General features: G+C 39.2%; 1 protein-coding gene across 2 annotated transcripts in view; it reads left to right on the top strand.

The window, feature by feature from the left end:
* Nucleotides 1–5,655: 5,655 nt before the first annotated feature.
* RBM41 (RNA binding motif protein 41) overlaps nt 5,656–12,777 on the top strand; it is a 62,616-nt gene continuing 55,494 nt past the window's right edge. The window contains exons 1-5 of one of the 2 annotated variants that reach the window (XM_007113706.3): nt 5,656–5,708; nt 8,785–8,901; nt 9,463–9,655; nt 10,126–10,330; nt 12,221–12,292. In XM_007113706.3, coding sequence (XP_007113768.1) covers nt 5,701–5,708; nt 8,785–8,901; nt 9,463–9,655; nt 10,126–10,330; nt 12,221–12,292 — 595 coding nt within the window. In that variant the 5' untranslated portion in view covers nt 5,656–5,700. The remainder of the gene's footprint in view (nt 5,709–8,784; nt 8,902–9,462; nt 9,656–10,125; nt 10,331–12,220; nt 12,293–12,777) is intronic. The other variant, XM_007113707.3, reaches the window with a different exon arrangement.

Below are 12,777 nucleotides of genomic sequence, written 5' to 3'. Positions count from 1 at the left end.
TAGGGGGGGTGGGAGGGAGGGAGACGCAAGAGGGAAGAGATATGGGAACATATGTATATGTATAACTGATTCACTTTGTTGTAAAGCAGAAACTAACACACCATTGTAAAGCAATTATACTCCAATAAAGATGTTAAAAAAAAAGAACTTACTGTCTACTTTGAGATATACTTAATGCCTATCTGTATAAAAAAACAGTGTAGACAATACAAGGAAGTGTGTTATGAAGTACAGAAAGTGTGCTATAGAAATTCAGAGGAGGGAGTTAGGATGGGAGTTAGGATGGATTTGGGACTTGATTTAGGTTATTTTAAAAGGTATGGTTCAGGCAATTCGTTTATTTTTGATGTCCAGATAATCTGGTGTTTTACTTGGTTTTAGCATATGATTTATAGTTGTGGGTTTTGTGTATTTGTTTATTTGTTTTTCAAGAAAAAGCGTTGTTCTTAGCTTGGAAACAGTGTGATTTCTTGTGTTTCGTGTTTTACCTAAGTCATATATAAAGGCAATGCTCTGAAAAATAAAAGTATAACACTAAAATAAACTTCTTAAAATTTTTTGAGTGACTAAAGCTTAATTGCCTGTAATTCCTGAGCTGAATTTCTGTTGTACTGACTGAACATGACCATCCTGAAGGGTACATATTATGGAAAGAATATATTTTTGAAATGTTACATCACCTTATGAGTAAACCAAATATCAGAACTTACATGGCCTCTGTTTTTCCTACCCACACTTCTCAAAGTAGCAGCTTCTAATCAGGTAAGTTTTCATTACCTCTCAAAATTACAGAGACCATTTAATTTTATGGATGATATCTGTAGGTAAACAGCTTTTGAGTATTATCTTGAGTAATCTTTAATGTTTGAATACGATATTATTATCCTAGATAAAGACATTTTCCCTACTGTTTTTGACAATTCAACTCTTGTAGTCTGTGAATAAGTTAAGTTCCACATTCAGTAAAGAGAACATAGTATATAGAAGGAAATACTGGATTTATTCTTGTCTCTGCTTAATTAACTGGACAGATAATTTCATTTGGAGCATTATCTTTTGTCTATAACATGAAAGAGTTGGACCATATGAAGGTTTTCCCAACTGGAAGAAACTAGTTTTCATTTCTCACAAGTTTTTTGATTCCTTTATGTCTTTTCACTACCAGTACTTGCTTACTGTAAACCTCCTCAGTAAAATAAAGAGGAGGCTACAGTACTCCTATTGACTTTGCATTGGGAGTTCTAATATTTTTTTTTCCAGCACATAAAAGAGGCATGTGATACAGAGTAAAGTAAGTCAGAAAGAGAAAAACAAATACCATATGCTAACACATATATATGGAATCTAAAAAAAAAAACTGGTTATGAAGAACCTAGGGGCAGGATGGGAATAAAGACGCAGACCTACTAGAGAATGGACTTGAGGACATGGGGAGGGGGAAGGGTAAGCTGGGATGAAGTGAGAGAGTGGCATGGACATATATACACTACCAAATGTAAAATAGAGAGCTAGTGGGAAGCAGCCACATAGCACAGGGAGATCAGCTCGGTGGTTTGTGACCACCTAGAGGGGTGGGATAGGGAGGGTGGGAGGGAGGGAGACACAAGAGGGAAGAGATATGGGGATATATGTATACATATAGCTGATTCACTTTGTTATAAAGCTGAAACTAACACACCTTTGTAAAGCAATTATACTCCAATAAAGATGTTAAAAAAAAGGCTTAAAAAAAAAAGAGGAGTGTGAATGGCAAGTGGCTTCCAGATCAATGCAGTAATACTGTGGGTTTACTGGTAGATCTCAGTGTACTGTTTGGAGCCTTGGACTAAATCGTTTTTAAGGTTCCTTCTGACTCTGGTTCTAACATGTGTCTAAAAGACATGGCATTATTGAACAGATATTAATTAAAAGATCAGAAATAACCTAGTCTTGCCAGTAATTTTAAGGCTACATTTATGTTAGGTACTGGAATCTTGAGACCCCTCTCCCCCGTAGCCACTGTTAAAGACCAGCTAAGATATTAGCTGAAGGAGAATTCTTAAATTTGTCGTGCTGACACTTTCCCAGTGCTTATCTACTTTTTTTGTCCTCTGAAAAAGACAGCATTTATGGAATCTCATTTGGAGGATTTGAAAGACATGCACAGTTGTTTACTCTTAATATTAGATGAGTGATGCTATCCCTCTTCAAGAGAAGATTTTTGGTTTTAGCATCTTCTTTCATATCTGGAAATTATAATTGCTTCATAATGTATTCATCAGAAGTGTGCTGTGAACAAAGCACCTAAAAAGGACAAAGCCTGAAAATATGTCTATGTTAAGGAGGAACTTCTGGCTTAATTAAACTAACCTTGTTAAATTGTCAGAAAGACAAATGAGGCATATTTTTCAGTTTGTCATAAACTCTTCTGGGGGTGAAAGTGTGAAATTACCTCGTGCTAAGATCTCTGTGCCCATGAATAACATCTAGAAATCTCAAAGCTTTTAATATACTGTCTGATATCCTTTTGAAGTGGGGAGAGGATGCTGTGGGGAAATGGAATAGCTATTATTCCACAGGTAATAAATTTGGCAGAGCTAGAAATAACCTGGTTTTCCTTCTAGTGCAATTTTCTGAATGTTTGTCCCTTGGTACCTACCACTTGGACTGGCTACAGTTATACACAGGTACATAGGGTACTTCCTTATGACCTTGCTTTGTAGTCGTAATTCCACCCCATGTATGTCTTTTTAGCCATTCATTCTCCACTCATCCCACCTAGTGGATTTGTAATGTAGTGTGTATCACTTCAGTACCAATAGAATGTATGTTTTATAGGAAGTTGTATACAAGTCTGGTGTGGTGGTCAGTGTAGTAATCTGTTCCACCCTTTGCCGCCTTCCCAGGGGACAGACACACTAGCAACTTTGGTGTATTCTTCCATTTCCTTGTTGATCAATGTGTCAATTGGACAGTTTGGTTGAGCAGCAGAATTCAGCCCACCACCATATAGGATTTACTTAATGCGGGTTATGTTATGACCCACACTTCGTTTTTGCTTAGATTCCATCCCTGTCCTGTGCCAAAACCACAAAATGGTGCATGTTAGAGCTACATTCATTCACCTGTGTGCTTCAAGAGCACAGTCATTTGCATACGCTAGGTCAGGTCTTGGATAACTCTAGTACTTTCAATGACATTCTCATCTGTTAGAAATTCTCAGGATAGGAAGTATAATGTCTTCCCGTAGCTGCTCTTTGGTCTTATCCTCTAACTTGAGTGTGGCAATACAGACAGTTTGAATAAGTCTGAACCTACTGGATAAACCTGGAATATTTGCTCATAGATGACCACACTGCAAGTGATTTTAAAACCATTCTTTTGTATAGTACTTTATAGTCACCCTATTCTGAAGAATTATCCCCATTTTACAGATGAGGAAACTGGCCTAGACCAGTTAAAGAAACTTAATGAAACTTACAGTCTTGTAACTTGCCAAACAAAAGTTCAAGTCCAGATTGCCTACTATGTTACATTGCCAATAACTGTGCGAACTGAGAATCCAAGCAGTGTGACCCCCCCAAACCCATGATCCTTTTCTTCTTTGGCTCTTTGTGATATAAGAAGGGTTCTCTTTAATTAAAACATATATTGACTAGGTAATATAATCATGTGGTTCAAAATTCAAGAAGATAAAGTGAAAACTTTTATCCCTCACCATCCAGTTCCCTTAAACTGGAATCATTTACTTATCACTGTCTTATGTTTTCCCAGAGGTATTTTATTGCATATACAAGCAAACACATACATATATTCCTTCTTTTTTAAAAACTAAAATGGAAGCATACTATACACATCGTGCTGTACCTTGCTTTTGCACTAAATATATTTTAGAGATTGTTCAGTAGCAGTCCATAGAGAACTTTGTCATCTTTGGTACTGCTGCATAGTTTTCCATTGAATGGATGTATAACATTCATGGATATTTAAGTTGTTTCCAATATTTTGTTATTATAAACAAGGTTGCATGACTAATTTTATATCTACACAAAATTTTATGATATATATAGTTTATAAAATTGTATAGCCTATAATTAGATATGTACACATACAATTAATTTCTTGAGGATACATAGTATTGAGGATAAGTTGAATTGTTGCTTTAAAGGAAATGTGCATTTATGATTTAAATTGTATCCTCAAGTTGCCTTCCACAGAGATACCAATTTATGTTTCTACCAGCAGTGTATTGAGAATGCCTGTTTCCCCTCAATCTCAACAAAACAAGTGTGTTCTCAAACTTGTGGATCTTTACTAATCTGGTGGGTGAAAAATGTTATTTTAATGTACTTTTAGAAAATAAACTTTATTTTTTAAGAGAAGTTTTAGATTCACAGAAAAGTTGCATAGTACAGAGTTCTGTATTCCTCCACTCAGTTTTATTTAGTGTTAACATCTTAAATAACTCTGGTATATTTGTCACAGCTAATGAACCTTATTATTAACTAAAGTGCATAGTTTATTGATATTTCCATATTTTTTACCTAGGGCCCTTTTCTGTCCCAGGATCCCACATTACATTTGGTCATCATGTCTCCTTTGATTCTCTTGGTTGTGACAGATGCTCAGACTTTCCATGTTTTTGATGACCTTGACAGTTTTGAGGAGTACACATCAGGTATTTTATAGTCAGTGTACTTTGAAATTTACATCTCACTTGTGAGATTAAACATCTTTCTTTTCATGTACTTAAGGACATTTGTATTTCCATTTCCGGGAACTAGGAGCCCATTCTCTTAACCACTGTGTTCTACCACTCTCTTGATTCATCGTAATTATCAATAAAAACATTCATGGGCCTGAATACACGTGGGTTTCTAATTCACAGGATAGGAAGTACAATGTCTTAGCCTCTGTTAGAGACAGAGGAGAACCATTTGTGCTAGTGATGTGGTCAAACTTGAGTCTGATCACTCTGGTAACACTGCAGAGGATGAACCAGAGGCTCGACTGGAAACAGCAGGTAGGTGGGATGCGGGATAAGAAGTCCTTGAAAGCAGAAGCAGGGTTGATAGGGACACATTCGAGGGAAATTAGAGGGGGCCAGGATTTGGTGATACTGGATGAGAGAGTCAAGAAGTCAAAAGCGGGCTTCCCTGGTGGCGCAGTGGTTGAGAATCTGCCTGCCAATGCAGAGGACATGGGTTCGAGCCCTGGTCTGGGAAGATCCCACATGCCACGGAAAAACTAGGCCCGTGAGCCACAACTACTGAGCCTGCGCGTCTGGAGCCTGTGCTCCACAACAAGAGAGGCCGCGACAGTGAGAAGCCCTCGCACCGCGATGAAGAGTGGCCCCTGCTCGCCGCAACTAGAGAAAGCCCACGCACAGCAACGAAGACCCAACACAGCCAAAAATAAATAAATAAAAATAAAATAAACAGTAAGATTAAAAAAAAGAAGAAGTCAAAGGCGACTCCTAGGTTTATGAGCTGGATATTTTGGATGTTACCTTTAACCTATACAAGAAATCCAAGAGAAATACTTTAAGAATTCACAATTTACCGGTTGCTCAGTACGTACTCTGGGTTCCTAGCTATGCGAGACTACAATTCCCAGAGCCCTGCGCTCCACCACAATCCCCTTAGAGTCGGCCGCGCAGAGTTCTGGGACTTGAAGTCCGCGGCCTATTTACCCAAGTTAGAGCTAGGGGCCTGTGGAAACATGAAGAGGTAAGGGCTTGTCTGAGAGCAGACGGCGAAGGGAGCTCTGTTCTATCTTTTAACTCTTCAAGTGGCTTTTGTTACTTTGGGTTTGGGGTATGTCACGTTCTGGGGACGCGGTTTCGGGTGAGCGGGAAGACAAAGGAGGAGGGAAAAGGGGAGACGGGCTGGAGAGGCCTGTAGGGCGAAGTTCAGGAAGGGCCGCCGGTGCTGCCGGTCCTCGTAGGCATGCCCTCCCGGCACAGGCACCTAGGCAACGGCGCCGGCCCCGGGACGGCTGCTGTGGCTCCTTCCTATTTCAGACGGACCCACCCAGGTAAAAGGGTCTTGGCCGATTGATGAAACCGGCCTGCGCCGGAGAAACGCGGGCCAGCTCCTCCCTGTCCCGCCCTACCTCCACCCCATTCTCAGAAAGGGGCCCAGGGTGGGCGCGTTTATTCGCAGTGTTTGTGTGTTAAAGAGGACTTTCTCGGGCTCAGAGACCATGTAGCATTTTCAGGTCTTAAAGTAAGCAAGTGATACTTTGTTTTTACAAATTTAGAAGCAGGGTACCAAGCCGGTTCCATGTATTGTAAGAAAAGAAAGGCACCGCTGCGAGCAGTTCCCCCTACTGGTTCTGCAGGAAATGGCAGCTTTAACGTGGCTGGTCTTTGTTGAAAGCCTGAGCTTACAATTATTGACAGTACACAAAGCCTTTTTAAAGGATCCTCATTAAATTAGTTTTGTATTCATTCTGCAAGTAGAATAATCACTCTGGAATAGAGAGGTGCATTTAAATTCTTACTGGTATAATGCTCTCCTGCACTGTCAGTTTCTGCATCTTTTTCAAAAAAAGTTTCTGATTTTCCTTGTCTCAAAATGACTTTTAAAAAATGTTTATGATATCTTTCATACATGCAAAATAATGTATATATACAGGTTAAGGAATAATAATAGACTCGTACTCACTACAAGCTTTAGAAATAGAACATTACCAGTATCAGTAGCATGGATGCTGTATCATTTGATAACAGCAGTATCATCGATACAGTATTCATAGAACATTACCAGTATCAGAAGTCCCCTGTGTGCCCTTCCCTGAGTGCTTCTCTTCCCTCCCTGAGGGGATCACTAGCCAGTATTTTGCGTTAATCATTCCCTTGCTTTTTTCTTTTTAAATAGTTTTATCACGTACGAATTTATATCTAAACAAAGTGTTGCTAGTGTTATCCCATTTCCAACTCTACGCAGACACATATTATATGAATTTTTCTGTGACTTGCTTTTTTTCACTCCACATTTCTTTTTGAATTTCATGTGTACTGATGTATTTAGCTATGGTTTATTCATTTCAAAGCCACTTTAAACTTAGCAAGAACTTTCAGAATTCTAAATAATAAGTAAAGATTAACATACTGAAAAGGAATTTTTGAAAACCCTGGGCCTATGGTTACTTTAAAATTTCCCAAAGTTGGTATAAGTCTGTCTAAAGTATGGCAATCTTGCTTATAATTATGGGAGTTACATCTTTTAGGTCTCATCATAACCCCGGTAGTAAAGGGCTATTTTTTAAGAAAGGTATTTAATATTTATTTTCCTCATGGAGTTAACTCACTTTGTTTTTGTCTTTTATAATCATTTGTTGCACACTTAAATGGTCCTGCTCTTTCTTTACACTCAGAGTTTTTAATTATTTAGGGTTAGTTAGCTCATATTAGCATTACCTAGATTTCTACACAGCAGTGCTTAAGCTGTAAAATGTTATGACCCCCTTCATCTTTGTTTCTATACTCTCTTCTTTGGTAATCTTCTCTCTCACAGCTCCAGATCCTGACAACACAGATGACTAAAGATTTCCATATGCAGCCTCAGACTCTTATCTGTACAATAGTTCTGCTATCACTTTCCTTTTAGCCAGTATCACATTGTCACCTCAGACTCAGTATGTCTTTGAAGCATTCCTGATACTTCATGTTGGTATTTCCATTGTAATAGGTAGTTGACTCAACACGGCTAACACAATAATGACTTCCCTTTCCCAAACCATTTAGTCCATCTGGAACTTCCTCTTTAGTTCATTGGTCCCATCTCTCAGTTACACAACTTGAAATTCAGGGTTATCTTTCACTTCTCCCTTACCCCTACCTTCAAAAGGCCTTTCTCATCTAACCCTTCTTTCAATTTCTATTACCACTCCAGTTTGTACTTTCATCACCTTATGCTTGATAAATTATAGTCTCCTAACTAGTTCTTCTGGTTTCTTTCTTACTATTCCATACTATTCCATAAGGCTTATTATAACCACATTCATTTTCCTAAACCATCACTTGTACCATGTCACTTAACTACCTAATAAATTGCTTTCTAATACGTGTACATTAAGGTCCAGACCTCTTAGTTGGTGTATTTAAGGCCATTCACAGTCTGAGTCTAATTACCCTTCCGACATGATCTCCCAAGGCTCCCATACATGAATGCCAGCTAAATTGAACTTCTTATTATCCCCCAGAACATAGTTCTGTCTCTTCATACTCGTTCTCCCTGTTCTTTCCTTCATCATACTCAATCCTTCAAATGCCAGTGTAAGAATTACCTTTCCCAAGTCTTCATTTACTACCTTGCCTCCCAATTATCTTTATTCTATGAACTACTGATTTGGCATATGCTTCATAAAGAAGATATAAAAGATTTAAAATCTTTCTTCCTCTCTCTCTCCCTCTGTCCGTCTCTCTCTCCCTGTCCTTTTCCCTCTCCCTCTCTCTCCCTCCCTCCCTCTCTCTCTCTCTCTCTCCCCTTCTTCCCCCCTGCCCTGCACATGCACTCAACACATACGTATCTGTTACCTTTCCCTAAATAAATTGCAAGATTTTTGATGATAAAGATGCTGTCTTGAATATCTTTGACTCTATCAGTACCCAGCACAGTGCATTCATTGTGTGTAAACAGGTATTTAGTTAATGTTTGTGGAATGAATGATAAAGGACAACAAATAGAGAAGTGTCTTTGAACAAATGGGATCACTAATGGTAGATAATATAGATAAAGAATATATTTTGAGATTAACTGTCTCTTCTACTTTCCACATATATTCTTGTATCTATTCCAGGGTAAATAGCTGTGTGAAGAGTGATGAGCATGTCCTGGAGGAGCTGGAAACAGAAGGGGAGAGGCAGCTGAAAAGCCTCCTTCAGCATCAACTTGATACCAGTGTCTCCATTGAGGAGTAGGTATTGATTTTGCAAACAGACTATCATAGACCCTCACCTCCAGGTGACAGATGCCTCTTAAAGTCTGGATGTAACACTCCTCTCTCAGCCCGCTTTCCTTGGCAGACTTCTACTTATTAGGCAGGGTTTTACTTCTGTGTCTCTTCCTTTAGGAAGCCTCCCATATCCCACTCCGTCTGGGTTAAGTACCTTTCCTGTGTCTTCCTTTAACATACATAGCACTTATAATCCAGTATTATTGCCTGTTTATTTGCCTCTCTTCTACAGTTCTTCCACAAAAGCCAAAACTGTTTTTATCTTTTTTACTGTTTAATCCTCAGTACCTGGCACAGTCTCTGATGCAAAGTAGGTGCCCAATAAATAAATATTTGATTCAGTCATTAGTCCTGGATTACTGGTGGAGTTCCATATCATTACAGTGGTGCTTCAGCCTAAAAATAGCATGTGAGAGAGAAATTGCCACTGAGTTTCATTGTGCCTCTTAATGGCGAGCCCCATTTCTGTGAATTGTGGTAACTTTTGAAGATGTTCTTACTCTCTTCCTGCTTGTTTTGCAGATGTGTATCTAAGAAAGAGAGCTTTGCTCCTGGTACTATGTACAAGCCCTTTGGGAAGGAAGCAGCTGGGACTATGACTTTGTCCCAGTTCCAGACACTGCATGAGAAGGACCAGGAGACTGCTTCTCTCAGGGAACTAGGGCTTAATGAGACAGAAATCTTGATTTGGAAGAGCCATGTTTCAGGTGAAAAGGTGAGTGGGGCAAATTTTTTCTGGAGAATAAAAAGTAAGATCTTTTCATTTTGGTACTGAGAACCTTTTCATTTTTAGTTCTCACAACAGGGAGCTTTGTGTCTGAATCTTCTTTGGTTTTTAGGATAAGGACCTTGGTAAAAGAGAAGCTGCTCCTTGACTTTTTTTCCCCTAAACAAATGGGATTTTATCTTATTTTTAAAATTTTATTTATTTATTTTTGGCCGTGCCACGTGGCTTGTGAGATCTTAGTTCCCTGACCAAATATTGAACCCCTGCCCTCGGCTGTGAAAGTGCAGAGTCCTAACCACTGGACCGCAGGGTATTCCTGCTCCTTGACTTCTTAGCTAACATGTCTGTAAATGACCATTTCTGGGCCCTGATCATTTTCTTTCTCGTTTAAGGCATCAGATTGTCACTTTTAGGGTGTGTCCTCTGTGATATATGCCATCTCATTTCTCTTATTTCAGAGGGCGAGACTTAGGGCAACCCCTGAAGCGATACAGAACCGTCTTCAAGATATTGAGGAAAGAATCTCAGAGCGTCAGCGCATCCTTTGCCTGCCACAGAGATTTGCAAAGAGCAAACAGCTGACCCGGCGAGAAATGGAAATAGAAAATTCTTTATTTCAGGGAGCTGATCGTCACTCCTTCCTCAAGGCTCTTTATTACCAAGGTATGTGATCGCCACTGACTTGATATGTTCTTTCACTGACAGAAAGATTTAACATCAGGGCATTAACTATGAAGAGTTAGTGAAGGGAGTAGGGGAAAGATGAACTATTGCTACTCTTGAGGAATGTATAGTCCCTTGAGAAAGACAAATATGTACCTAGTTAGTTGCAGTACAACATGAAAATTGCTATTGTAGAGACGTGAATAAAATGCTGAGGGGACACAGGGATAGAACATCTAAGTCTAATTGGGGGAGTCAGGAGTTGACATTTGTACCAAGTCTTGACTAATCAACAGGCACTTGTCAGGTAAATAGTGGGGAGAGGGCATTACAGATAGTGGGTGAGTAGGAATAGGATTGTGAAAGAACCTGGTGTGTCTAGGGAACAGTGAAAAGTTCAGTGTGGCAGGAAGTATAGGACACAGTGAGGACTGACAGGAGATGACACTGGAAAGGTAGGTGAGGCTAGATTGTGAAGGGTCTTTAGGTAGAACTATAAACTAGCACAAAATGTATAGATAAATGGTGTGTGTCTTAACCAGAAAGAATGGGTTTAACAGGTAAGTTTTGCTAGGCACTGTGGAAGGTATGCAGAAGTTTAAGAAATGGTTCCTGACTTCGTGCCAGTTGCTGGTTGGAGAGAGAAACATATAACATTTAGTAACAATGCTAGATACAGTTGTTAAGGGCTGTAGGAGTTCAGAGGAGGGAAAGGCCACTGTGCATTGATTGGCATGACTGAACATGGCCTCTCAGAGGAGGTAAGATTTAAATGTTCTTTTAATACTACCAAGTCTTCAGGAAGGAGAGGGAAAGGCATTTCACTAGCAGCAGTTGTCGCAGGCACTATGGCGTGTTTGGAGATGTCGTGAGAGACCAGGTTAGAAAGGAAGCTAAAATTTTTGAACTTTATTTGGCAGGTAGTATAGACCTATACAGAGTTCGTTATTCAGTTAGTCATTTTGGATATGGTTAAAAGTCTCTGAGCCAGGGGTAACATGATAAAAGCAGTATTTGAAGGTGACTAATCTAGTGGCAGTAAATAGGATGCACGAGAGGGAGAACTGGAAGCAGGGAGAACAATTTAGGAGGCATTACAGTCATTTCAGCAGAAAGAGCTGACTAGGATGATGGCAATGGAATTGGAAAGAGAAGTAGGTATGATTATAAGAGACATTACAAAAGAAGAATTGGTAAAACTTGTTGACTGAGAATAAAGGTCAGGGGAGAGAAATGTGTCAAAGATAGCCCAGGTGCTTCAACGCTGTGTAATTTAACAGTTGGCAAAATTAAGGAAGCCTTTATGGGGAAATTTTGAGGAAAGATGATGAGTTTGATTTTAAACATATTAAATTTGTGAGACCGCAGGATCATCAAATGCAGATATCGAGGAGGCTGTTGGAAGTGCAGCAGTGAAGCTCAGGGGAGAGGGCAGAACTAGATCCATAGAATTGGGGCTCATCTATGCTTAGACCATAGGTAAAGCCAACAGAATGAATGAATGATTTGTTAGAGACAGAGAGACCATAGACATGCAAGAGCAGTGGTGAAGGAAGGAAAGGAAGAATGAACAAACAGCCTTTGGTGGAGAGACATTATAGCATACTGATTAAGAACATGGGCTCTGGAGGCAGACTGCTGGGAACATCCTGGCTCCCCCCGCTTACTAGCTATAAGATGTTGGGCAAGTTACCACTCTGTGCTTCATTTTCTTCATGAGAATATTAATGAGAATATTAATAGTAGCTATGTTTTAGGGTTGTTAGGAGAATTAAGAGAGGTAATACATGTGAATCACTTAAAGTAGTACCTGGTATTTGGGGTGGGCGGGTGGTATATGAATCTGTTCTGTTTCCTATCTTTGAAACTCCTTGCTTTACACCTTCACAGCATACCACAAAAAGACAAGTGCAGACAAGTACATGACCTCAATGAAGAGGAAGATAAAATTAGGCACAAAAGGCAAGTCGAGAGTTTTCTTACAGTGTTAGATTTAGGAATGTAACCTAGGGTCCCAGACTTCTAAGTTGAGTTCTTATTTAATTCCATATTCAGTATATGACAATGTTTATAGGACATGATCCACAGGGAGCATATTATCCTGATACAGAATATTAAAGAGAGGAGTTAGTAGAAGTTGTAATAAAGCTTTTACATTTAGTGTTGTTGATATTTTTCTCTATACCTTTAAGTTATTATACCAGACATAAAATGACCTTAATGAATTTTAGATCCTATTTTGTAACTAATTCTGAATACTTTTATTAATCAGTAACGTATAACTATTGATGATGGTATAATAGCTAATATTTTATTTTTGAAATGAACTTACAATAAAATTGCCTGTTTATTTGGGGGGTGCTGCGTGTACAATTCTGTGAATTGTAAATCGTGTAAATCGCGTAGATTCATGTAACCACCACCACAATCAGGATAGAGAACAACTC

Source organism: Physeter macrocephalus, chromosome 21 (assembly GCF_002837175.3).
Source record: "Physeter macrocephalus isolate SW-GA chromosome 21, ASM283717v5, whole genome shotgun sequence".
NCBI lineage: Eukaryota > Metazoa > Chordata > Mammalia > Artiodactyla > Physeteridae > Physeter > Physeter macrocephalus.
The sequence above is the reverse complement of the archived record's forward strand: the minus strand, read 5'-3'. Positions and strand labels throughout refer to the sequence as shown.